Genomic DNA, 26,084 nt, shown 5'->3' on the forward strand with positions numbered 1-26,084 from the left:
ACTTAGTGCAACTTTATAAATTCAACTACAAATAGGTTTATCCTAAGCATAATCATTTTAAACAACTGATGTCTAGTCCACAATCTCTGAATAGCCAAATTTTAAATAACTGATGATAGTTTTGAGAACAAGCTTTCTTTTTCTTTAATTCACTCACAGGATGTAGGGATCTCTGGCTAAGCCAGCATTTATTGCCCATTCCCAGTTGCCCAGAGGGTTTTTGTGGGTCTGGAGTCGCATGTAGACCAGATCCAGTAATAAAATCCTGACAGCGCAGGTAGAAACCATTCAGCCTCGGGTCTGCACCAACCTTCTGAAGAGCGACATACCTCCACACTCTAGCCCCATATTTCCCATGGCTAATCCACCTAGCCTGAACATCCCTGGACACCACGCTACATTTTTAGCATTGCCAATCCACCTTACGTGCACATTTTTGGATTGTGGGAGGAATTTGGAGCGTCCAGCCAAAACCCACACACACACGGGGAGAACATGCATATTTCACACATACGGTCACCTAAGGTTGGAATCAAACCCAGGTCCGTGGCACTGTGAGGCAGCAGTGCTAATCACTCTCTCACCAGGAAGAGTGACAGATTTCCTTCCTAAAGGAGATTCGTGAACCACATGGGTTTTTCCTGACAATCAACATTGGCTTCCTGGTCATCTTTAGACCCTTGATTCCAGATTCTTTATTGAATTCAGATTCCACTACCAGTTATGGCAGGATTGAACCCAAGTCCCCATAACATTACCTGAGTTTCTGGATTGATAGTCTAGCAGTAATAGACCTGTTACCATTGCCACTCTCGTAACTAAACAAAAGAAAGCTTTAAAAATATGGTTCTTCATGTCTTTGCACCCAAAACGAAAACATTTGATTGTTTAGTCACCTTGAGGGAAAACCAATGTGTAGTTAACAGAAAGCCATAATGTGGGATGGGCATTGGTTTTGTGGATAGAGCCACCATCCATGCATTTTTTTTAAACTGGTTGAAAGTTTCACTGAGTATTAGTTACACTGGACATTTCTCTATCATCTATTACAACGGCTTGGCCAGTTTCAGGCAAATTCAGTTTTTTTTAAATATACAATCTTGCAGAAACTTGTCTTCTAAATGTCAACATATCATCACAGAATAGTGACCACTAGAATCTTTTAGAAAAGGCAGTGGCATCAAAACTGAATCAGATCTGAGTCAAATTGTTATCCACGAGGGGAGTATGGGATGAAGTGTGGTGCAGTATGTAGGAATGAGGACAGGAAAGAATTCACAAAGATGACCAAATGAGATAGTGGAACAATAAACCTTTAATGGAACTGGTTTTCTGGGGCCAGCAATTTTACAACTTATTTCAATACTGGCCCCATGTTTGCAGACAGGAAAGACATTCTGGAACCTGGCTGTGATTTATTGCACAAAAGTCGCTTAGGAGAGGTTCCACCTGATGAACTGGACACAAATTAAGATGAACTTTACATTTTTTTTTGCAAGATTGAGGTATGACTTTAAATAAAATAATTTCCTTGGTTTATAAATAATTTGAAGCACCTAAAACTTCAAATTGAGATAATTGCACTCTGTCTGCTCCTATTCCATTATTGCTATTATTTTGTAAGGTGTGGAAATACATCATTCATTTGGACGGATGCCTGTGTCTGTAGAAGCTAGTTGTTTTCCAACCACAGCTGTTATGGCAAATGTCAGCCAGGATGTTCAATCTGGTTGATATATGATGGCATGCATGACAAAAAATGTTATTTGTGTTTTCAACACTGCATGGAATTAACTCTCGGTGAATTCTTCAGGAATGAAAGCTCAACCTGTTAGTATCTAATTTGTTTTATTTTACAAATGGAGAAACTGGCTGAATTGTAGAGCTACCGTTTCACCTGCAGGTTTGGCTGGTTAGTTTGCTGTTGTTATTATCCTCCCAAAGTAGAACCAAACCAAACTGAAACAAGTGGACCACTTTGTCAAGGACTAAAAGTTTTTTCTAACCTTGCAGAACATTGTACATCCATGGTCACACAAAGCTGGATTTCACAGCTTGGCACACAGCCATCAGGAAAGCAGCAGGTACAGATGGTAATGCTCTCCGAGACCAGCAGCTCAGCAGAAATGACATTCCCATCATTGTGGACAGCTGCATAGCGTTTGTTACACAGTATGGTAAGCAAGCTCATTCTACACTGTGTCACCACAAGTCACACAGATCTGCTTCTTTAATGCCACAAGCAATTCTATCCATATGTTTTGTAGTTTTGAAATATTTTGTTTAACAAATGTGGCAACAGATTTTAATATAAGCTGTTTCTATTCTGATGGCTATAAGTGCAGATTGTAAGGTTCATTTTGGACATCGAACCATCTCATCCAGATAGTTTAATTTGGCCCTCAAATGCCTGAATGTTTTTCTTTTCAATTTTCAAAATTATTCATCATATTTCCTGCAAATAGCTGTAAATTCAACAGTCTAGAAAGAGGAGAGATGAGTGATATAAAATTTTGAATTGTCAATATTGCTCTAGAGTAGACTCAATGGACTATATTGTTTGTGTGTGTGTGTGTATTTTGTGTTAATTTCTATCTGCTATAGTTCCAGCTTGCCTCACCTCGTGGCTGAGTTACCCCAGCTGCCTCACAGCACCAGAGACCCGGATTTGATTGCCCCCCTCGGGTGACTATCTGTGGGAAGTTTGTACATTCTCCCTGTGTCTGCATCAATTTCCTCCCACAGTCCAAAGATGTGCCATTTAGATGGATTGGAGATGGGAAATGCAGGTTTACAGGGATAGGTTAAGGGGATGGGGAGGTGGATGGGTCTGGGTGGGATGCTGTTTGGAGGGTCGGTGTTCTGAATAGCCTTCTTCCACACAGTAGGGATTCTATGATTCAAACCATGTTGCCTTGAGATAATAAATCAAAATTCTAGAAATCCTAGTTTCCTTCATGTGGATAATTGGATCATTTTGATTTTGTGAACTTCTTTAGTCATCCAAGTGAGAGATGTCGCTCACATGGAAAAGTGGAAGACTGGGCTAGACAAGTTGCTTTGTGGCACGAAGGTATCCTATCAGGCCATTGTGTTTGTGAGGTATTCCCACACTGTGCATGGACATCCCATTCTGCCCGAACAAGCTTCAGAGCTGCTTAAAACCAATTTTGTATTTTATTTCCTGAACCATTTTTTTTCCACTTTGTCCATTCCCTGTGTCTCATAAATAGAATCATAGTTATTGAGATGTACAGCACGGAAACAGACCCTTCAGTCCAACTCATCCACACAGACCAGATATCCTAATCTAATCTGGTCCCATTTGTCAGCACCTGGCCCATATCCCTCTAAACCCTTCCTATTCATGTACCATCCTGATGCCTTTTAAATGTTGTAATTGTACCAACCTCCACCACTTCCTGTTTTTTGCTTCTTGATCGCTCAAAGTTGTCTCCCACTGTCTCACATTAATGTTACACCTGCCATTTAACCCTCTTCTATTTTCCATTGAAGCATTTTATTGAACATTCCATTTTAATTTGTTTCTCTTTGATGTTCAATTCCCTCCCTTCTGTTCTGTTCATGTTTAAAATGTTCATTTTAATACTGACAGTCCTATGATAATCATTAGTAGGTTTTCAGCATAATTCTTTGTCCACTCAGGATTATCCAGTGAAGGTTGTCTAACTGCAGACTCCCACCTAATGCTGGACACTGTGCCATGCGATTTATGAATGTGTGCTGGTTGATATGGTCTGTGCCATGATTATTGCAAACAACCAAAGGATAGGCTATTTGATACAATCCACCAGTCCCTAGAGCACTATCTCTGGCAATGCAGCAATCAATCAAAGTGCATTTGCCCACCAACAGCACTCTTCTCTCATAGAATAAATCTTGGCTTTCCCCTTGAAGTGGTATTCTTGTGAAATGTCTTGATGAGTGCAAGATGAAAATCTTCAACAAATTGTGCCATTTTCAATAATATTCAATATTTTTAATTGTTGAAAGAATTTTGGATTTTTTTAATAGAAGGTATTGCTTTCTTTTTCATGCTTTTTCTTTTATTTTTGTTTACATAAGTCTGAGGACTTCCGTTGCTATACGTTGAATGAGTGATCACATAATCCTCCGTTATCACAATGGTGACCCTTCCATTTCACAGTTAGTTTTAGCTACAAGTGGTTTTTCTTTGATATGGAATTATGAATTCTAAAGCTTATTGCATTTCACTTTATAACAGCAAATATTTCACTTTTGATTTGTTTAAGGAATATAAATGTAGTAAGTGGCCCTTTTTATGAATAAGGTTTTCTTTTCAATATAGTGTAGTCAGCCAATACATGCTTAGAAACTTCTGGAAATATTTTCTTAATCCCACCTCTTCACGGATCCTGGGAGATCTGTCTTGGGGAACACTATGTGGTAGTTGTAAGGGAAGGGATGGTGTCTGTGCAAGCATGACTTGGCACTAAGTTACGATAGAGGCATAGCTTGGTATATGAGCAAGAAAGAAGCATGGAGTGTGGGAGGATTGGCATAGCCTGGCATAGAAATTATGAATGGGAATGTGGGTGGACTGAGGAAATGACATGATATTATTTGAAATGGATGAGACATGGGGATTATGTGGGGAGATGCAGAGTGGAGTGGACTTTTATCTTTCATTTTTTACTTTGAAATGTTGGAGACAGGGCCAGGTCTCTTAAGGTTAGCCTTTCAGTCACACTCCCTCTGCACCCAGCCACCTTCACAGTTCTTCTTGGGCTACCTGCCTTGAATTCTAATTCAGAATCTTCCACCTCAACCTGGAAATCAAAACAGCAGTTATTTCAAAGGTTAAGTCATGGACCCTGCAGTTTTCCCATTATGGGAAGTGAAAATCCAGGTCAGAGTAACATTTCCGTCTGGCAGCCTTTAAGAAGTCTGGAAAACATTAGACATCGAACAGGTTTATGCAGTACGAAGGCAAATAAAAGGGGCCATTAGGAAAGAACAAAAGGAATCTTAATGATAAGTCCGCAATGAATTGTCTTGATGAAACTGCCAAAGATCAATAGTTTATATGTTTCTTCTGGCCAAAATGTAAGTGAGAAAGTACTTTCCTTTTAAACTTCAGAAGTGATAACTAATTTTATGTGTTGATACTGTCTGACTTTGGTGCTCAGTATTTTGGCACAAGCCCTTAGGACAGTGCCTTTATCACTTGAACGTATCAATGCAGTCATGCTATGAACCTTTATTTAACACAGACATTTCTGCACGGTGGCACAGTGGTTAGCACTGCTGCCTCGCAGCGTTGGCACAAGCCCTTAGGACAGTGCCTTTATCACTTGAACGTATCAATGCAGTCATGCTATGAACCTTTATTTAACACAGACATTTCTAAATGTCTGTTGCACTGAATCTTTAATTTTACTTTGCTAAATACAACAGCATTCTATTTTGTGTTTGGTGAAATCCAACTCATTCATTTTTAGGTCTTGGCAGTGAAGCGATTTACCAAAAAGGTGGCACACCGTCACGAGTTAACCTGCTTCTGGATCAGTTTCGAAAAGATGCCAGAAATGTGAAGCTCAGAATTGGGGAACATCAGCTGGGTGATGTCACAGACGCGATGAAGAGATTTCTGTTCGAAATAGATGATGCTCTACTCACCAAAGAATTGTATCCATATTGGTTATCTGCATTAGGTAATACAAAACATTTATTTACTTTACCTCTTTTTTGCAATGTGAAAAAAATGAATGATGCCTTATTCCATAAAGATGATCTTAATAGGATATAGAGATACATTCGACAAACAAAACTGGTGATGGACTAAATCTCTACTTATATTATTAGTGAACTGCCACAAATTTCACCAGTTGCATGATATGTTAAATGCTTGTATGAACGCTATAAAACATTTCTTGCCATCAACTGCATCCAGTACAACTAATCATGATATGCTTTAGGAAAATTCTTCCTTCCTTAAAACGTAGACAATGCTGAGAAGAGTCACAAAGCCAAAACCTTTTGACTTACACTCATCAGGATGGGATACAAGAAACTTGTCTTTGAAAAGGAACATCAATTTATGCATACATGAGAAGATAGTGCTAATTGGTTTGAATGTAGTTGGCTGGAAGGAAATAGCATGAGATTAAAAAAAGACATAACCCTCGATTCTAAGGTTTAATTTATTATCGGACATATGTGTCTATATTTGTTTAAGATACTAATTTCTACAGCAGGATCGAAAAATCAGATTCATACTTTATCTATAGGCTCTTCTGGGAACAATTTCTTTGATTGCTCACGAGTAGCTTTCTTGTCAGATATTGTTGAGTTGGTGTTATATGCTTGTGTGGGAGCCAGTTAGCTCAGTTGGCAGGACAGCTGCCTTGTGATACAGAGGAACATCAACAGTTTGGGTTCAGGTGCCACACTGGCTGAGGTCCATGAATGTCCATCAAATGCTTTTTTGATCTTTCCCCTTTCCTGAGGCTTTGTGACGCCCAAGTTAAACCACCAACAGTCTCTCTCTCTAATGCGAGAATGGATGGATTCTGGGTAATCCAAGATGGAGGATGGGAAAAAATTCTGGTTGTAAAAGGCTGCTCCGTCTTTGAGGTACTTTAGGTGTTAGAGGTAATTTCCTCAAATTCCAGGAGCAGCAGCTACTGTTTTATATGCAGTTGCATTGTTTAGAACGTCGGACAAAAAAAAATTAAAACAACAGCACTTTTAAACGGAAGAGGAACAGATAAAGGCAGCACGTGGTCAGGCAGTGCAGGAGAGAGAGAGAGAAAAAAATTCACACTGTTCCCTGACACAGCAGTGAACCTGTGCAGTGACCGCCTTTGCTGTTTGAATTCATATATTGTTGGACATCGGAGTGCATCTGGGAACACTAACAAACAGTGAAATTCACAACTGTTCTTGGAAGAATCTGTTTGGGAGAGGTCACAGTACAGAGACAGATAAGTGAATAGTTTTAAGTGTGGTCTTACAGTAAGTCTGCAATAGTGAGTAGACTGAGTTCTTTCTTGATTATATGTTTTATTGAGATATATCTCTTGATTAAATTTAAAAATATAAGTCATAAGTATTAAGTTAGCCTGGAGCAGTGTTTTGTAGAGAAATAAGACAGTGCTATTTTCTGGGTCTGTAAGTTGAAAGAAGCAAACATGGCCTTGAGTAGAATGATATGCTCTCCTTGTTGGATGTGGGAGTTTCGAGAGGGTTTATGGGTTACTGAGGATTATATCTGCAATAAATGCCATTGGTTGCGAATCGTATCAAAGTAAATGGATCGCTTGTAGAATCAGTTAGAGGCAATGAGGAATTTACAAGAGCATGGGGATGTGATGGATGGAAGTTATAGGACGTAAGAAAAGTTGCAGATTCAGTCACATAGTTGGGTTAACTCCAGAAAAGGTAAGAGAGGTGGGCAGTTAGTGCAGGAGTCTTCTGAGGCTATCCCCATTTCAAACGAGTATGCTTTTTTGGAAAATATACTGGATGATGAATTCTCAGGGGAATGTAGCACGAACAGTCAAAATTATGGTACCGAGAGTGTCTCTAATGCAATGAGAGGTACATCAGGTTCCAAGGGATCAATTGTGTTAGGGGACTCTCTAGTCCGAAGCACAGACAGAAGTTTCTGTGGCCAGCAGTGAAAAATCAAAACGGTGTGTTGCTTCCCTGGTGCCAGGATCAAGGATGTCAGAGAGAGTACAGAATGCTCTCAAGAGGGAGAGGGCCCAGCAGGAGGTCATTGTCCACATTGGAACCAACGACATAGGAAGGGAAAAGGATGAGATTCTGAAGGGAGAATATAAAGAGTTAGGCAGGAATTTAAAAAGGAGATCCTTGAGAATAGTAATATCTGGATTACTCCTGGTGCTGCGAGCTAGTGAGGGTAGGAACAGGAGGATAGAGCAAATGAATGCATGGCTGAGGAGCTGGTGTATAGGAGAAGGATTCACATTTTTGGATTATTGCAATCTCTTCTGGTGTAGAAGGACAGATTGCACCTGGGTTAGAAGGGAACTAATATTCTGGCAGGGAGATTTGCTAGAGCTGCTCAGGAGGATTTAAATTAGGAAAGTGGGGGGAGGGACCCAAGGAGATAGTGAGGAAAAAGACCAATCTGAGATTGGTACAGTTGAGAAAAGAAGCGAGTCAAACAGTCAGGGCAGGCAGGAACAAAGCAGCGAACAAGATAGAACTGATAAATTAGACTGCATTTATTTCAATGCGAGAGGCCTAACAGGACAGGCAGATGAGCTCAGGGCATAGTTAGGAACATGGGACTGGGATATCATAGCAATTACAGAAACATGGCTCAGGGATGGGCAGGACTGGCAGCTTAATGTTTCTGGATACAAATGCTACAGGAAGGACAGAAAGGGAGGCAAGAGAGGAGGGGGTGTGGCATTTTTGATAAGGGATAGCATTACAGCTGTACTTAGGGAGGATATTCCCAGAAATATATCTAGGGACATTATTTGGGTTGAACTGAGAAATAAGAAACGGATGATCATCTTATTGGGATTGTATTATAGACTCTCTAATAGTCAGTGGGAAATTAAGAAAAAAACTTGTAAGGAGATCTCAGTTATCAGAAAGAATAATAGGGTGGTTATGGTCGGGGATTTAAACTTTCCAAACATAGACTGGGACTGCCAGAGTGTTAAAGGTTTCAATGGAGAGGAATTTGTCAAGTGTGTACAAGAAAATTTTCTGATTCAGTATGTGGATGTACCTACTAGAAAAGGTGCAGGGCAGGTGACTGAGGTCTCAATGGGGGAGCACTTTGGCGCCAGTGACCGTAATTCTATTAGTTTTAAAATAGTGATGGTAAAGGATAGACCAGATCTAAAAGTTGAAGTTCTAAATTTGAGGAAGGTTAGTTTTGACAGTATTCGGCAAGAACTTTCAAAAGCTGATTGGGGGCAGATGCTTGCAGGTAAAGGGATGACTGGAAAATGGGAAGCCTTCAGAAATGAGATAACGAGAGTCCAGAGAAAGTATATTCCTGTTAGGGTGAAAGGAAAGGCTGGTAGGTGTAGGGAATGCTGGATGACTGAACAAATTGAGGGTTTGGTTAAGAAAAAGAAGGAAGCATATGCTAGGTGCAGACAGGATAGATCGAGTGAATCCTTAGAAGAATATAAAGGCATTAGGAGTATACTTAAGAGGGTAAAAAACAGGGACATGAGATAGCTTTGGCAAATTGAGTTAAGGCAAATCCAAAGGGTTTTTACAAATACATTAAGGACAAAAGGGTAACTAGGGAGAGAACAGGGTCCCTCAAGGATCAGCAAGGTGGCCTTTGTGTGGAGCCACAGAAAATGGGGGGAGATACTAAATGAGTATTTTGCTTTGGTACTTACTGTTGAAAAGGACATGGAAGATGTAGACTGTAGGGAAATAGATAGTGACATCTTGAAAGATGTCAGTACTACAGAGGAGGAAGTACTAGATGTCTTGAAACTCATAAAAGTAGATAAGTCCCCAGAACCTGCTCAGATGTACTTTACAACTCTGAGAAGCTAGGGAAGTGATTGCTGGGTATTTGTATCATTGATAGTTACAGGTGAGGTGCCGGAAGATTGGAGGTTGGCTAACGTGGTGCCACTTTTAAGAAAGGTAGTAAGGACAAGCCAGGGAACTATAGACCAGTGAGCCTAACATCAGTGGTGGGCAAGATGTTGGAGGGAATCCTGAGGGACAGGATGTACATGTATTTGAAAGGCAAGGACTGGTTAGGGACAGTCAACATGGCTTTGTGCGTGGGAGATCATGTCTCACAAACTCGATTGAGTTTTTTGAAGAAGTAACAAAGAGGATTGATGAAGGCAGAGGGTGAACATCATCTATATGGACTTCAGTAAGGCGTTTGACAAGGTTCCCCATGGTTAGCAAGGTTAGATCTCATGGAATATAGGGAGAACTAGCCATTTGGATACAGAACTGGCTCGAAGGTAGAAGACAGGGTGGTGGTGGAGGGTTATTTTTCAGACTGGAGGTCTGTGACCAGTGGAGTGCCACAAGGATCGGTGCTGGGTCCACCATTTTTCATCATTTATATAAATGATTTGGATATGAGCATAAGAGGTACAGTTAGTAAGTTTGCTCCAAAGTTGGAGGTGTAATGGACAGTGAAGATTACAACGGGAATTGATCAAATGGGCCAATGGGCTGAGAAGTGGCAGTTGGAGTTTAATTTAGATAAATGCAAGGTGCTGCATTTTGGGAAAGCAAATCTTAGCCAGATTTATACACTGAATGGTAAGGTGTTAGGGAGTATTGCAGAACAAAGACACCTTGGAGTGCAGGTTCATAACTCCTTGAAAGTAGAATTGCAGGTAGTTAGGATAGTGAAGAAGGCTTTTGGTATGCTTTCCTTTATTGGTCAGAGTATTGAGTATAGGAGTTGCGGCTGTATAGGCCACTGTTGGAATATTGCATGTAATTCTGCTCTCCTTCCTATTGGAAGGATGTTGTGAAACTTGAAAAGATTCAGAGATGTTGCTCGGGTTGGAGGATTTGGGCTATGTGAAGAGGTTGAATAAGCTGGGGCTGTTTTCCCTGGAATGTCTGTGGCTGAGGGGTGACCTTATAGAGGTTTATAAAATCATGAGGGGCATGGATAGGGTAAATAAAGTCCTTTCTCTGGGATGGGGGAGTCCAGAACTAGAGGGCATAGGTTTCGGGTGAGAGAGGAAAGATATAAAAGAGACCTAAGGGGCAATGTTTCATGCAGCAGGTGGCCTGTGTATGGAATGAGCTGCCAGAGGAAGTGGTGGAGGCTGGTACAATTGCAACATTTAAAAGGCACCTGGATGGGCTTTTGAATAGGAAGGGTTTGGAGGTATATGGACCGGGTGCTGGCAGGTGGGGCTAGCAGTTGGAATATCTGATCGGCATGGACGGGTTGGACCGAATGGTCTGTTTCCATGCTGTATATCTCTATGACTATGACTCTTTAACAGCACTATGATCACCTGGGACTATGGTGAATACTTCTACTGTTGTGTACTCAGTGAGTTATGAAGATGCTCTTAATATGTCAGATCATAAATGTGACAGAGAACAACATTTTACACAAGTTTTGTTTCTTAACACGCATATATGCATGATATAGGGGATGTTTTAAACAGTTGTCTTTTGACATTTAGTTGTAAATGGTTAAACGTAGCAAAAATGCAAGGCTATCAAGAACTGAAAACAACAGAAACTCAGCAGGTCTGAATGAATCTGTTCAGACAAAGCAGAGTTAACATTTCAAACCTTCCTTCGGAACTGAACTCCAGTCTGGAGTTAACTCTCCTTTCTCTCCACAGATGCTGCCGGACCAGCTGAGTTTCTTCATCAATTTCAGTTTTTGTGTCAGATTTCCACCATTGGCAATTCTGTTTTATTTTAAATGAGAAAGCCGCTCCAACTCATTAACTGTCTTGTTTAACTTGAGTGCATTAAGCTGGTTATATGCAAATACCTGGGAGAGAGAGGTCACCGATTAGAATGTGCTAATTGCCCAATTGGAATGATATTAAAATACAATTTTTAACTTGTCAGTGCTGGGGTGGGTCTCTTAAAATTCTGGAAACTAAGCTGTTGATGGAGCTGACTAAAACTCAAGGAGTAGTGCAATAAACGTTCGGTGTTGCTGTCCGACCTGTTCATGGAAATTTGTGTTCACAGCTATTTGTTTACTCTTTACACTTTGAAGTTCTTCTGAATCATGCCATGATGAATGGTGCTTTTACTGACCTCCAGTCGGGTGCAATATGAGCAGTAGCAACAGTTTGCTGTCCTACAGGAGACAAAGGAACAAATCTATGAGTCCATTGACACAATGGATGATAAGCACATCGACAGTAATTTGTATTTATTGAACACTTTTTTCTTTTACATGATGTGGTATTCCTTTTACTAACATTGTCAAGCAAAGTAGAACACTGAACCTCATAAAGCACCATTTGGAGTGATGATCAAAAATGTAATCAAGGGAATTAGTTTTAGTGAGCGTCTTAAAGATGAAAACAGATTGGAGAAATTAAAGGGAAAAGATATCGGAGCAACTAGATAAATCTATGAAAGCTCAGGTCTAGACAGCTAAAAGCAAGTGGTCAATTAGTTAAGCGTAAAGAAGTAGAAGAGTACAGGTATGTTGGAGGATTGGAAATGTTGCAGTGCTCAGGATGTACTAGGTCATGAAGAAAGTTGGAAATCTGATTTGTCAATGCTATGAATTTAAAATGTGCAATCAAGTTGATTCCCAGTTCTGCAATGAGGGCACAGGTTACCAGGTGACTTCATGGGAATAGGGCACAAGCAGTTTTTGAATAATCCTACTGCAGGCATATTGTGTGGAAGACTAGCCAACATTGAGATAGGCATTAACAAGGGTCATTGTTACATCAGGATCATCCAGAATTCAACAAGACATTTCTCCCTCACTTTGAGCAAGCTATTAAAAGTTTCAAATTATTTTAGATTCACCCTTTAAATACAAGAGTTTGGATTACATCACCAGGTCATCCAGTTTATATCAGACTAAACCTTGAAATGGTAACAAAGTGACGCAGAGAGAAACATTGACTTTTTTTTTTAATATTGTGATATTGGACCCTCACAATCACACTCTCAAAGCTGCCTTAGCCCAGCAAAAATCTGCAAAGTGTGACAACTGTTGCAAGTGCTGCCATATGCTCACATCAAGGCCAAGTCTGGGAATTTTTGCCCGAATTTGCTTGCATTGTTTTCATGGTTCATCATTTGTTACAAACCAGTAATTCAGCTGGTGTCTGGGACTAGAAAATCTGCTTCACATCAGCAAACCTTTAATTGACATCTATCAGGTGACAGTCAAGAGTAGACAGAGGTAGCCAGAATTTGAGCCCTGGGAGAAGATACAGGCAAAACTACATTCCTCTATGAAAGAATTCATTTTATTAGTCCACTAATGGACATCATCAGAAGACTGCACTTTTTATTACACTTGCATGTCATTAGAGCTGTTACTTGATTTACCTGTTTTGTGTCTTGTGCTAGGAGCAATAGCATCAAAAATGATTTTAATGTAACATAGATATCACAGACAGCTCTTTATGTTATTATGTTTACTGACTTCTGTTTGCCCAGTTTCAGATAACTGCACTCTGCATTTCATTAATTCTAATCAGTCTCTGATGCCTGAGAAATTGCAATTCTGCACTTTTCAACAGAACATTACCTTCACACCTTTTGTTTTATTTATTCATTCGGCAGTGTGTCACTGGCAAGGACAGATAGTTATCCAGCCCTAACTGTTGCTGAGAAGGTAGTGGTGAGCTGCCTTCTTGAATCCTTGTAATTCATCAGAGATCGGTACATCATAGTGCTGTTAGGAGGGGATTGCTAACATTTTATTACCTTGGCAATGAAGGAACTGCAGCACAGTTCCAAATCCAACCAGTGAGTTGGAATAGAATTTGCCATTACCTTTCTGGCTGGTAGAAAGCATGTGTTTGGAAGGGGCTGGGAAGAAGTAAGATGCAGTGCATCTTGCGGATGGTACACATTACTGTGTGTTGTTACTGGATGAAATGAATATTTAAAGGTGATAGATTAGCTGATAATCAAACAGAATTCTTTCTACTGCGCAGTGCTGTAATTTGTGAGAGTTATCAAAGCTGCAATCATCCAGGCAAGTGGAAAGTAGTCCATCAGATTCCTAACTTGAGTTTTGTGGACAGACTTTCAAGAATCAGATGTAAGTTGCTTATTGCAGATTCCCAGCCTTAAACTCCCTCTTCCAGACTGTGTAATGTGTAACTGGTCGAGTTAAGTTTTAGGTCAGTTGTGACCTGTAGAAGTATTTGAATATGGAGGGTCATAGCGAGGCCATTGGATTGGTACTGAACAAACCATTTGTGATCCCATTTTAGAATTTGAAAATAAATGTGGCCGAAACAGCCAGCTAAAACAAAACAGAACAAGTGTTGCTCTCAGTTGAGAACATCCTTTCACTACACTGTGCTACTCCTGTATTATTAAAATCTTGCAGCTCTGCCCTGAGAATTTGTCCTGCCTCTAACAAGTTTCTTGCTGAAAAAAGACATCTTTTTCATTTAGAGGGTCCTTCTCACTGAAAAGGCTTCAATCTAACGCACAACCAAAGGAGTTAGATTCTGCTTTTGGAATGGTCATTACCTGTTATCTGTGTGGCACAAATGTTATTTATCACTTCTCAGTTCAAGCCTGGCTCTAATCTTGAACTTACATGTAAGCATTGTGTCATTATCAGAAGAATTGTGAATGGAATCAAACACTGCTTTAAACAACAAATAATTCCTGTTTCTGACATTGTAATGGAGGGAAAGTTATTGATAAAGCAACTGAAGATGATCAGACCTAGGAAATTACAGAGAGGATTCAGGACCCTGTTGTAGTGCAGTGGTAATGTCCCTACCCTGGACTGGGAGACCTGGGTTCAAGTCTCACCTGCTCCAGAGGTGTATAATAACATCTCTGAACAGGTTGTTTCAAAAAAATAGGTTAAGTAAAAAGAAAATTACAGTCAGAATTTTAGGGCTTTTGTAGTATCGTGGTAATGCCAGAAGACACAGCCTCAAGTACTATTCTGCCTCAGAGATATGCCCTGATATGTCTGAACAGGTTGGTAGGAAACCAGCTACAGAGAAGATTTATGGGAACACTGAGACATAGCAATGCCTCTAATCCTGTGTATAATCCAGGAATTCTACCAGAGGAGCTTCAGATGCTTGTAATAACATCTAAACAGCTTGACTAGAGAAAAAAAAATCTCGGGAGGATTTCCTGCGAGAATGTGTTGGGACTAAGGTGATTGACTTCCAACAATCTCAAAGGTATTCCTTTGTGCTAGATAACAACTCCAGTAATGCAGAGCTTTCCCACAGTTCCTATTTACTTCAGTTTTACTGGGGCCTCTTGGTGCCATACTCGGTCACATTCTGCCTTGATTTCACTTAACTGACTGTATTCAGCTCCTTCTATCCACATCTGGAGAAAATGGTTCTCATGGAATCCAAACTGCCTCAGGTAAAGAGACTACTGCAGAGTAAGTGCCACTTAACAACCCTACTTCCCGTGGTCTGTTGATGATTGTGAATCAACTAATGAGGCATAATTGGTTGGATTAGATTTGTCCTGCTTTTTGTGAACATGACATAACTTGGCAATTTTCCACATTGTTGTTTGGATGTCATTGGACTGGAACAGCTTACCTACTTCTGCAGGGCACGTACTCATTTAGTTTTTTTTTTTACCTGACATTTACTCATTGAAGTTTTGCTGATGCAAAGCAGATTATTCTTTTGTTCAAACACCATGAGACTTCCAGCATTATGGGTGTTTTTTCTGAGTTTGTCCTGAAATTAGGACAGGCCAGGAAACAGTATTTTGTGCAGTGTATGACTTTCATATGGTTAAACTCCAAACAATGATGAATAATTCTGAAATGGTTAAACGTTTTACAAAATTGACATTTAGCAATATTACATGCACAGGCTTTGTGATTTTAAATTCCTCATTTTTAAGCTTCTATTTAAATGCACAATGCCCAACACAAGTCGTATCTAATTTAAGTTGTATAATCACAGCAATATATTTAAATGTACATGTATAAGTGGGAAAAATGTATTAATCCCAACCTAAGCATTTTAATGCATCTAATTTTCGAATGCAAACGCATCATGAATTTGTTTGTATGTTTCTTGTGAATATTTTAAGAATGTAATTTTAGCAAAGGTTGCATTGAAGTGAGATACAAACCCCAAACCACAAATCACAGTGAGCTCCATAAATCATAAAGCCCTAGAGTGCAAAGGTATTTCGTGTGTGCTCAGTGAACTGCTAGATGAATTCATTGAAAGCTGAATTGCATAAAAGTTTTGTTTGTTTCGAGGAAAGTGAAAATTAACTCCCTACAGAATTCTGTAAGCAAAGCCTTCCATGCCATAAAGTGCTTATAATCTCATTAAAACAGTTGAGCTGGAGCCCTGTGAGAGAACACACAGCTCTCAGCAACCTGTTACCTATGTCACGAAGGGCATTGCTCTATAATGAGTTGTGCTCATGAAGGTGGTGTGTGATTTTACATGAAGAAAGGGCCAGGATGGTAATCAAGCTTGTAATTTTAAAAACATACATATAGTTAAACACTTCAGTTATATTAAGTCCATTTGATTTATTGCCTTTTTGTGAGCTTTATGTCTGTGCTTAACCTCCAATTGTCTTTTGTCACTAGATGTACAAAACGAAAACGAACGGTTGGAAAAGTATCGAATGCTAATACAGACATTACCACGTGTCAACCGGGTTACACTTGCTGCACTGATTGGTCACCTTTACAGGTATGTGGAATTTTATTTCTGTAGCTTCAGTTTGAACATTACATGCCCTTGTTCATGTTGGAATGCATCAATAGTTCCAGGTAAATATGCATGGGATATGCCCTTCTCTGGGGTAGGCACAAGTTAACAGGCACTTTGTAATTGAATAATGATTCAATGGTTTTTTTCATACATTACATACAAGTTCCTCAAAGATTGGAGGATTTAGTTCATGACATAATTTGCATGGCCTCTTTTTCCAAAGTAAAATATATCTAATGCCATTTGTTTAGAGATTGCTTAGCCAGAAGTGGAAAATGATTGTGAGTGAAAACAAAAAATGATTAAAACTTCAGCAGGGAAAGCTGAATCCGTGGAGAGAAACAGTTAACACTTTGGGTTGATGATAATCCTTCATCAGAACATAAGATGTCCAGGAATTAATAAGATCTCTGTGAATTCCATAGAGAAGTTCCCTAGATAAGTCCATTGATGGTGAATCCCAAACAGTGCCTTTGCCCTTATTCTGATCTAAAATGTGGTATCTTGTTGAAACTAGCTGAGCATTGTTCAATTTCACTCCTCCTCCCCTTGATGGTGGTGGCTGATGCTTGAGAAGAGATTCCAAATGTTGAAAGCCCTCAAACACTTTGCCCAGTGACTGCAGTCATGTCTGAATCCAGACGATGCATGTAAAAAGGATATGAAGTGTTACAGCTAGTGTCAGAACATTGAGGCCAGTCGTCATAGAGTCATACAGTCATAGAGATGTACAGCATGGAAACAGACCCTTCAGTCCAACCCGTCCATGCCGACCAGATATCCCAACCCAATCTAGTCCCACCTGCCAGCACCCGGCCCATATCCCTCCAAACCCTTCCTGTTCATATACCCATCCAAATGCCTCTTGTAGTTTGATGCTTTACCTATTGATTCTGAAAGGCTCATGATCCATCTAGATAAGGTTTAAATCCATGCTCAAATTACCAAAGAATAAGCAAATGAATTGTTGTCATCTTTTTGACAATAACACAGACAAAAATAATTCCCCATTGGTCTGCTGAGGTACTTAATGGCACTTCAGAGCAAACCACCATAAATTCACTTTGGAGATCAGTATTGGATCTCATCATGTGTCGAAAGAAGGTCTGTATGGCAATAACAGAGAGCATTTCGAGCACATGTGTGCAAGATCATCTCAAATAACAGTAAGCTTTTATGTTGCTTAATCTGCTATTCTGTGCAGCAAAGTCCACCAGTATGCATAACCTCCATACAGATGGTCCCTAGCCACATCGTGTTGAATCAGACACAAACCCAGTATGGGGCTTTCATGATATTATAAAGATACCTTGTAAGTTCATTGGAGAGCAGAGATCTTGCCAATCATTAGTAGTAGCACAGCGGAGCACTAATAAAATTATTTAACTGTACTAATAGAAAGATTCTCATCAGCTATTTAATAACCACCTAGTGAAAATTCTTCTTCTGAAAGCTATGCACAGTCTGTTTAGATCTGAGATGGCACACTGGCAATCAAGCTTGGCATCAAGTTAATTCTTTATTGCAAACTGGGTAATCCAATAACTGAATCCGGTTCAATAGCTTGACTAGCCTGTGAGACTTAATGAAGCGGTTTGACATTTTGAGGTGGAATTCTTCCTGTTCAGTTCCAGATAACCAGTAGTAAATATGACATAACACCTTCGGAAATGGATGACCAGCAAATTGATCCATTTCGCAGCATTATTTTTCTGACCTCAGTGAAATATTACTGTAGGGTCTTATTAGCTGCCCTACAATTAACTGGAAAGAATTATTATTCACCTTTATTTTCAGTTGTGTGTGGCTTATTTTCTAATTCCTTATTGTGAAGTCGATAGGTATTAGACAGTCAGCATATTCTCTGTCCTTGCCCAATTATATTTTTAACTGATCAATCTAATGTACCCCTAAGTTGATTTGTCCTCATTTATTTATTTTTTCCTCATTCAATCTGTGCATAGCTTTACTATTCTTGATTTAGTTCACAGAATCCTAATGGTGTGGTCAGGTCCAGGGATATATGTTAACTTTTTTCTCAATTTCTTAAATAGGCGAGATGGTAAATTGCAATGAGGAATTAAGAACCTCCTAAATGAATATAGATAGATTCAGAGATTGGGCCAAAATGTGGCTGATGGAGTTTAACATGGATGAGTGTGAGGTCATGCATTTGGTTTGAAAAAATGAGAAGGCGATATATTATCTTAATGGGGAGAGACTTCAGGATGCACCAGTGCAGAGGGATCTAGATGTATCTGATCATGAGTCACAGAAAACTAGCATGCAGGGACAGTAGATAATAGAGAAAGCAAATAGAATGTTGGCTTTAATACTAAAGGAATAGAATATAAAGGTCAGGAAGTATTGTTGAAACTATACAAGGTATTGGTGAGACCGCACCTGGAGTATCGTGCACAGTTTTGATCCCCTTATTTGAGGGAAGATGTAGTAGTACTGAAGGCATGTAAGGAGGATTTTAGTAAATATAAGGAGGAGTTAGACAGATTTTTAATCAGTAATGGGATGAAGGAATATGGAGAGAAGGTAGGAAACCATTACCAATTAAAAAGCTGTCTAATTCCTCCTTAAGTGTATTCACTCTCCCAACATCCATCACACTTTGGGACAGCGAATTCCACAGATTCACAGCTCTTTGGGGGAAGTAGTTTCTCCTCAACTCTGTTTTAAATTTGCTCCCCCTTATCCTGACTGTGACCTCTTGCCTTAGAATGCCCCACAAGAGGAAGCATCTGCTCCACGTCTATTTTATCCACACCTTTTCTCATCTTTAATACCGCAATTTGATCCCCCCTCATTCTTCTAAATTTCAGAGCGTAAAGGCCGAAATTGTTAAACCTGTCTTCAAATGACAAATCCCTCATCTCTGGGATCAATCTCGTGAACCTCCTCTGAACTGTCTCCAGTGCCATAACATTTTTAGAGTCATAGTATCATAGAGATGTATAGCACGGAAACAATCCCTTCAGTCCAACTCGTCCATGTTGACCAGATACCCTAATCTAATCTGGTCCCATTTGCTAGCACTTGGCTCATCACCCTCTAAACCCTTCCTATTCATATGCCCATCCAGATGCCTTTTAAATGCTGTAATTATACCAATCTCCACCATTTCCTCTGGCAGCTCATTCCATACACACACCACCCTCTGAATTAAATAATTGCTGCTTAGGTCCCTTTCCCCTCTCACCCTAAACCTATGCCCTCTAGTTCTGGATCCCTCCCCCCGGGGGAAAAACAACCTTGTCTATTTACAGTGTCCATGCTCCTCATGATTTTATCAACCTCCATAAGGTCAACCCTCAGCTCCAACGCTCGAGGGAAAATAGCCCCAGCCTGTTCAGCCTCTCCCTACAGCTCATATCCTCCAACCCTGGCAACATCCTTGTAAATCTTTTCTGAATCCTTTCAAGTTTCACAACATCTTTCTGATAGGAAGGAGACCAGAATTGCATGCAGTATTCCAACAGGGGCCTAACCAATGAATGACCTAATTCTGCTCCTAAATCTTATGAACTTATAACTGTCTGACAGATGGAATTCTCTAAACTTTGTTACACTGAGATATTGTCACATCCACTATCCAGAAGTGGAGTTTGTCGATTTGTGTTGTAAGTTTAGTTCTGAATTTTCATTTTCCAATATCATAGCTTATTTGTTGAACAAAGATAGAGCAGCACCCTTGTTTGCATGTTTGCTTCTGACTTCCTGAAAAGTAATAGTAAAGTAATACTCTGCTGTCTTGGAGCTGATCCATTTTGCTGAGGGTGAATGTGTTCTAATTATTTTATGCATTATGTAAATACAACTCTCTGAAGTCAAGTGATAGACTTCTCATTTTCTGGGTTTGATGTTTATTCTGCCAATTGACCTGTGGATGAGACACTCTTCTGTGATATGCAGCACTGTTCGTGTTGCTTTGCAAATACATAAGAGGTTTGCACTGAGGCTCCTGCTGTACAGGTGCCCTGACTTGGCCTAAACCTGTTTTAACAGGGACCATACTTTTCATGGTAGTCCAAAGCTTGCTGAGGTTTGTCAGAAGAAACTTTTAGTGATTTTTCATCTTTCCCATTCTTTGATCCAAAGGCTGCTTGCTGATAGAGCTTTCTCAGGAATGTTGCCCTGGGTGGGTGCAAGGATGGAAGATGGGAATTAGTTGGATTGAACAGGTCTTTACAAAATGGTAAGTGAGGTGCAGCATGGATGGTTTCAAACAGCTTGTGAATTTTCATCAAAAGGTGATGTATTGGGGAGTGAATTTTGCCAGGGCAGCAGTACTAGGAAGGGGTTTTGTGTGGAGAGTTCCAAAATTAGAGCAGACATTGATGTGTGTGTGTGTGTGGCGACCTTTTGCAAGACATGTACATTGTATTCTGGTACAGCAAGTGCTAAAGTCCAGAGTGTCGTGGCAGAAGTACCCAATATAGTTCTATCAAATTTGATTAATAAGTTGTTCTGGTTTTGACCTTTACTGCTGTTTTCTTCAGATATACTTAGAAGGAATATCTAGATTCAGACGCAAGTACGTTGGCGGGGGTGGGGGGGGGGGAGTGATGGTGGGAGTGAGAATGATGATTTAGTCTCTGACCATCCCTGTAGGTACACAGTTCGTCTTTGGCATTGGCATTTTGAAGGAGGAACAGATGTGATATGGTTTTATAGGTTAGAATTATTTTCCTGCCTTTTTCTCCCCATGCCAAGGTATATATTATTGTAAACTATGATCTGAGTTTCATAGAGCCAAACATCGTGTTCTGTCAAAAGTAATTACAGCATGCATTGATATGGACCAAAGAAAAAAGGAAATAAAGGAAAACAATAAAGCAGTTGTCTAATGCATAAGTGTCTGTTGCATTAACAGACAGGTGAAGGCGTATCTCAGTAGAATATATACCTCTGCCTCACCACATTAAGTTTTTTGCAATTACCCTGTCCCTCCTGAGACATTTCCCTGCTGCGCTAATGCTCTACAACCTTCAAGTTTTGAAAATAAGTCTTTTTGAAATTATTATTAGAAGCCTTCTACTTATTCAAAACCTTCAGAATAATCCCCAACCAGCAACCCGCTCTGAAAACTCTGCTCAAATTTTGTCAACTATGTCAAATCGCACCGTGAAAGCATTATTGTCGATGTGGTAAGGATAACTATTGATTCAGCTGTAAGTTTTGGTGATGAAGGTAGGTGAGGTCTAAAACAACTTCCAAATTGGGAAAAAAAAATGTGCTCACAGTAGGTTTTTGTCAATTCCACATATTTTTTAGTTTGGGGAGAATCATAAAGCATAGGAAAAGGCTGTTCAATCCGTACTTTTCTGTTCCAAATTTCTATGCCTTGTAAATATATGACAAAAAAATGTAAAATTTAATGTGAAATGAAGGGCACCTGTTGCTAAACTACAGGAGCTGGCTACTGGAAAACATTACAAACCACACATTTCATGTTGTTTGGTTATTCCATGGATTTCACCTAGTGTTACTCAGAACCATTTTAATGAAGTTGGAATTGGAGTTCATTTCATATTTTGCTCTCTGGTCCAACCAGAAGTGCTCAAACAATGTGTCACAAAGCTGTGACCATGTTTTTCAACTCTCTCTCTCTTAACTCACATAAACAGAGAGTTAAGGTTTGAATGAGCAACATCTGTTACCTTAAGTATGAGTGGATTTTCAAAAGATAATACTGTAGGGTCCACCAGCATTTATTCTAATAGTCCTGATCTCTGCAAATGAAACTCTGAGACAACAAACAAGCAAGACTTTCAGTACTATAGCCTCTAACTTCACAACCAGATGTCTCAAAGTGCTTTATAGCAAGGATATATTTTTGAAGGGAAGTCACTATTGTAGGAGCTATCTTACGCAGAAATTGTCTTGACTGGACCGATCAGGATGGGATAAGAGTGGACGAATATCCAGCTCCATATTAACTGTTCCCCTGCACAGTTTTTACACTGTTAAAATCTCACCATAACCCCTTTACTGAATGCCTGATGGTTAATATGTTACTCTTGTGCTCAGAAATCTGTAGAAATCAATTAAATATTAATATATTGGGGTTTATTAACAATAAAAGCATTAGAAAGGAGTTAGCATTGGCATATATGTGCTTTTAGACTGCATGCTGAATCAATCAATTCATTTTACTGATGCTTGATGCATTTCACGCTTCAGAGAATAAATATAATATATTGAATTTTCTTGTTTCCTAGTGATTCATTTTGATAAACCTATAAATTTTCAGTTTTCTTAGAATATTGGTGTATAAATTCAATTCACGTTTTGCATTGAGTTGTTAGTTAACTTCTTTAGTATAGAACGTAGATGATTTTTACTGATATCATCTGTTCACTGAAACTAACAGAACATTGAAATAAAGAAGCAGAGAATGGATGAAACAAAAGGAGAGGATACTCTTTCATAACCTGGGATTGGAGTCGAATGCACATATAACTGATGGGGGAATATCTCTTCTCTTGACCTAGCATCCTAAGTGAAATTAATTTGGGTTTGCTTAACAGAACTCTTAGGAGACAGTGATATTTGGTTGGTAACGAATTGTAATGTCTTTCAGAGAAGCTTCTAGGACACCTGATGTAGAAAATAAATATGTACACTGCTGTACGAGATGATCTAAAACAGTTGTTAGATATATTTTTGGAACACTTTAAGTGAAGCTTAACTTTGTATGTTGTGCAGGCTACACTTGACCCTAGAGTGTTGACACTGGGCTAAAAGGGAAAATGATTTCCATTCTCCAACAGTGACATCCTTCACCTTGAGCATAAAAAGTCAGACAATTCTTAAGAGATTATGGAAGGAGAATATGTAATGTGAGAACTTGAACAGTGCTGCTTTCCATACATATATATATGTGTGAGTGTGTAGAAAGGAAGATGATTGTCAAATTATTTTAAGTAAAAGTCAACATTGAATGTTGCTAACTGTTTGCCTGAAGTTTAAACAAATATAAAATGAAAAAGAAAAAATTAGGAAGTAGTTGGTCATAAGGCATTTTTTTTTGTCAGTTGCAATGGAGTTGGTTTTCAACTTTTTTTAACAGTAGAGGGCAACGTCGTAATAATGTCACTCAGTAATTTAAAGGATGTGTGCATGTGAGTTCAAATCCCGCCTCCCACCATGGCAGCTGGTGGAATTTAAATTCAGTCACAAAATCAGGAATGGAAAACTAGTCTCATTGATATTCATAAAATGCATCTGTTTCACATATTGTCCATTAGGGAAGAAAATCTGCCATCCTTAACTGGTCTGTCCTGGCTCTTTGTGACTCCGGTCCCACAGCAATTTGGTCAACCACACTCAAAACTGAACCAATGAAACCCTCAGTTCAAAAACAATCAGGGACTGGGCAACAAATTCAGATTCTGCCAGCAATGCCTGTATTCCATGAAAGAATATAAAAAGCAAAATCTGATATTGCTATCCTTCATTCACAATTAGCTATTTTTCATGCTGAGATTTTTCAGTCATTTGCATTTTTTTCCTTTTAAATTTCATTATTAAAGTATATATTCAGATGCACCAGATACTGTCCTAAGTTTATCAGTAGCCCAAAGTTCTGTACTAAATAAGAAAGTTACCAGAACAGAACTCATAAAAATTTTGATGGAATATTTTGTGTGTTATGTATTTATCATAGTTATTGCCAAAACATTATTGGAAAAGTTTTTTTTCAGTATTTGAAATTGGATTATCTTCTAAAATCTGAGACAAATCTGCATAGACTCCAGACTAATAGGAGAAAATGCCTACCTTCAATTGTTTAAATCTCATTATAATTAGGTGAAATAAAGTTATCTTTTATTCTGTGAAGCTTTAGATGATTTTTTTTTTTAATTTTTGAACCATGGGATCAAAGGGTTCTCTGTTGACTTTGTAAGGCCTCCCTCCTGAGACCTCACTTCACTAAAGCTGAACCAAGGAATTAAATGATATTGACAAATCATTCAGACAAAAGCTCTGCTGAGAGAGCTGGATTTATTTAAACAGATTCAAAACCACAGAGCTACCATCAATAATGTCACAAAATGTTTCACAAAGTCTTACATAAACAACCCAGTCAAGTCAAATGCCTGTTGCTTCGACAAGGTCCATACTTGGTGACTTGTCATTTACTTCCATCTGCAGTTTTGATATCGTTTAGTCACCATTATTCACATTCCTTATTATGGATAGACCGAGCTGTTATGTTGTTACAACATTACTGCCCTTTAAAGGTTCCCCTTAATACAAAGTGTCAATGAAAACAATGTTTTTTTTTAATCCAAATTGTGTGCTAATAGCCTGCTTATAAATTAACTTTTATCTTCTGTAGCCTGCTAGAGCCTGTGTGGAACAGAATGCTCAGAACTACTTTCCATTTCTTTGTTTACCATGTCTAGTTTTATAGCTCTCAAATACCATCTTCAATGCTCAAGGCTGTTTTTAGCACTTAGTTGTTCATTTCTCCCATTTACTTAGAGCTATACAGAATGGCTATCCTGTATAAGACCATTGAAACATTGAGGCCCGGACTTACACACAGTTGTGGATACTCTGTAATCCTTTTAAAAATGGCAGTCAAGACTTAGACTTAATTCTGGATGCCTACCCTCATCCCTGCCACCCCCAACTTCTGGCTGTGCATAGGATGCAGATAGTAAAACACACCTTGCATTACTGGCATGACTGGCTCCATTTTGGTGCATGCATCTTCAACCTCACCACCCCTCCACTTCTTAAATGCAGTCAGGCCAGCTTTTCAAGGACTTGATGTTCATGGTCCATTGGTGGAGTAGTCTGAATGTGGGAAAATTCCAGAATACAACTTCATAAGGTCTTACTCGTACATCAACCCATGTGCTAAGTCATGAATCTGTCTATCCTAAATTAGTCCTCACACCCTCCATGCCAACTCATATCTCCTACCCAAACCCATGGCCTCTTATCATCTATGTCAACGTATAGACTTTCCATGCTCATTCACCCTCTATATATTCTGTACAGAAGCAATGACAAGAATGGCAAGTGCAAGCAGCAGATTTTATTTTACTTATCAAAATCTCTGTTGGCTTTGCGAAGCGTGATGGTCAAAAGTTTGATCAAGTTACAACTTATGGTCTGAGTGTGTTCCTCAAGATATTTGATAATCCTAGCAATTAGATTGTGCCTGAATTGGAGTATAATCACAGGGCAAGATGATTTGAGCACCACAGCAAAATGATCCACCAGTCTTATTTGTTTACCATTGGTCATGTGATTTGTCAGTTCAAGGGCATGGTTGGGTGGGAGAGGCATGAGGGAATGGGACAAGTGGTGATCAACAGTGGTCCCCTCCCATAGCTAGCAGGCAAGAAAGGATAGAAGGTCTGTGTTCTTGGGACTGCTCCTACAGATTCCTGCTGAAGCCACTTGCCACTGAATTCATATTCTTTCCTGTTAGTGAGGTAGTAGAGCTACCCTATGTTGGGTAAGACACAGGTATTCAAACATTCAGATTAGCTGGATCCTAGGTTGCATATTTTTGGTGTGCAGTTTGAGCTTCATTCAAAATTCACCTGTTCTGTACTCACCCTTCCTTTAAAACTGTGGCTTGGGCAGCACGGTGGCACAGTGGTTAGCACTGCTGCCTCACAGCGCCGGAGACCCAGGTTCAATTCTCGCCTC

The 26,084-nt window shown here is 39.4% G+C and overlaps 1 protein-coding gene across 7 annotated transcripts in view; it reads left to right on the top strand.

The window, feature by feature from the left end:
* arap2 (ArfGAP with RhoGAP domain, ankyrin repeat and PH domain 2) overlaps positions 1 to 26,084 on the top strand; it is a 304,016-nt gene that overhangs the window by 216,464 nt on the left and 61,468 nt on the right. For all 7 annotated transcript variants that reach the window (XM_043693442.1, XM_043693425.1, XM_043693434.1 and 4 more), the window contains 3 exons: positions 2,014 to 2,177; positions 5,484 to 5,696; positions 16,271 to 16,376. In XM_043693442.1, coding sequence (XP_043549377.1) covers positions 2,014 to 2,177; positions 5,484 to 5,696; positions 16,271 to 16,376 — 483 coding nt within the window. The remainder of the gene's footprint in view (positions 1 to 2,013; positions 2,178 to 5,483; positions 5,697 to 16,270; positions 16,377 to 26,084) is intronic.

The sequence above is a fragment of the Chiloscyllium plagiosum genome, chromosome 1, assembly GCF_004010195.1.
Source record: "Chiloscyllium plagiosum isolate BGI_BamShark_2017 chromosome 1, ASM401019v2, whole genome shotgun sequence".
In the NCBI taxonomy this organism is placed as follows: Eukaryota; Metazoa; Chordata; class Chondrichthyes; order Orectolobiformes; family Hemiscylliidae; genus Chiloscyllium; species Chiloscyllium plagiosum.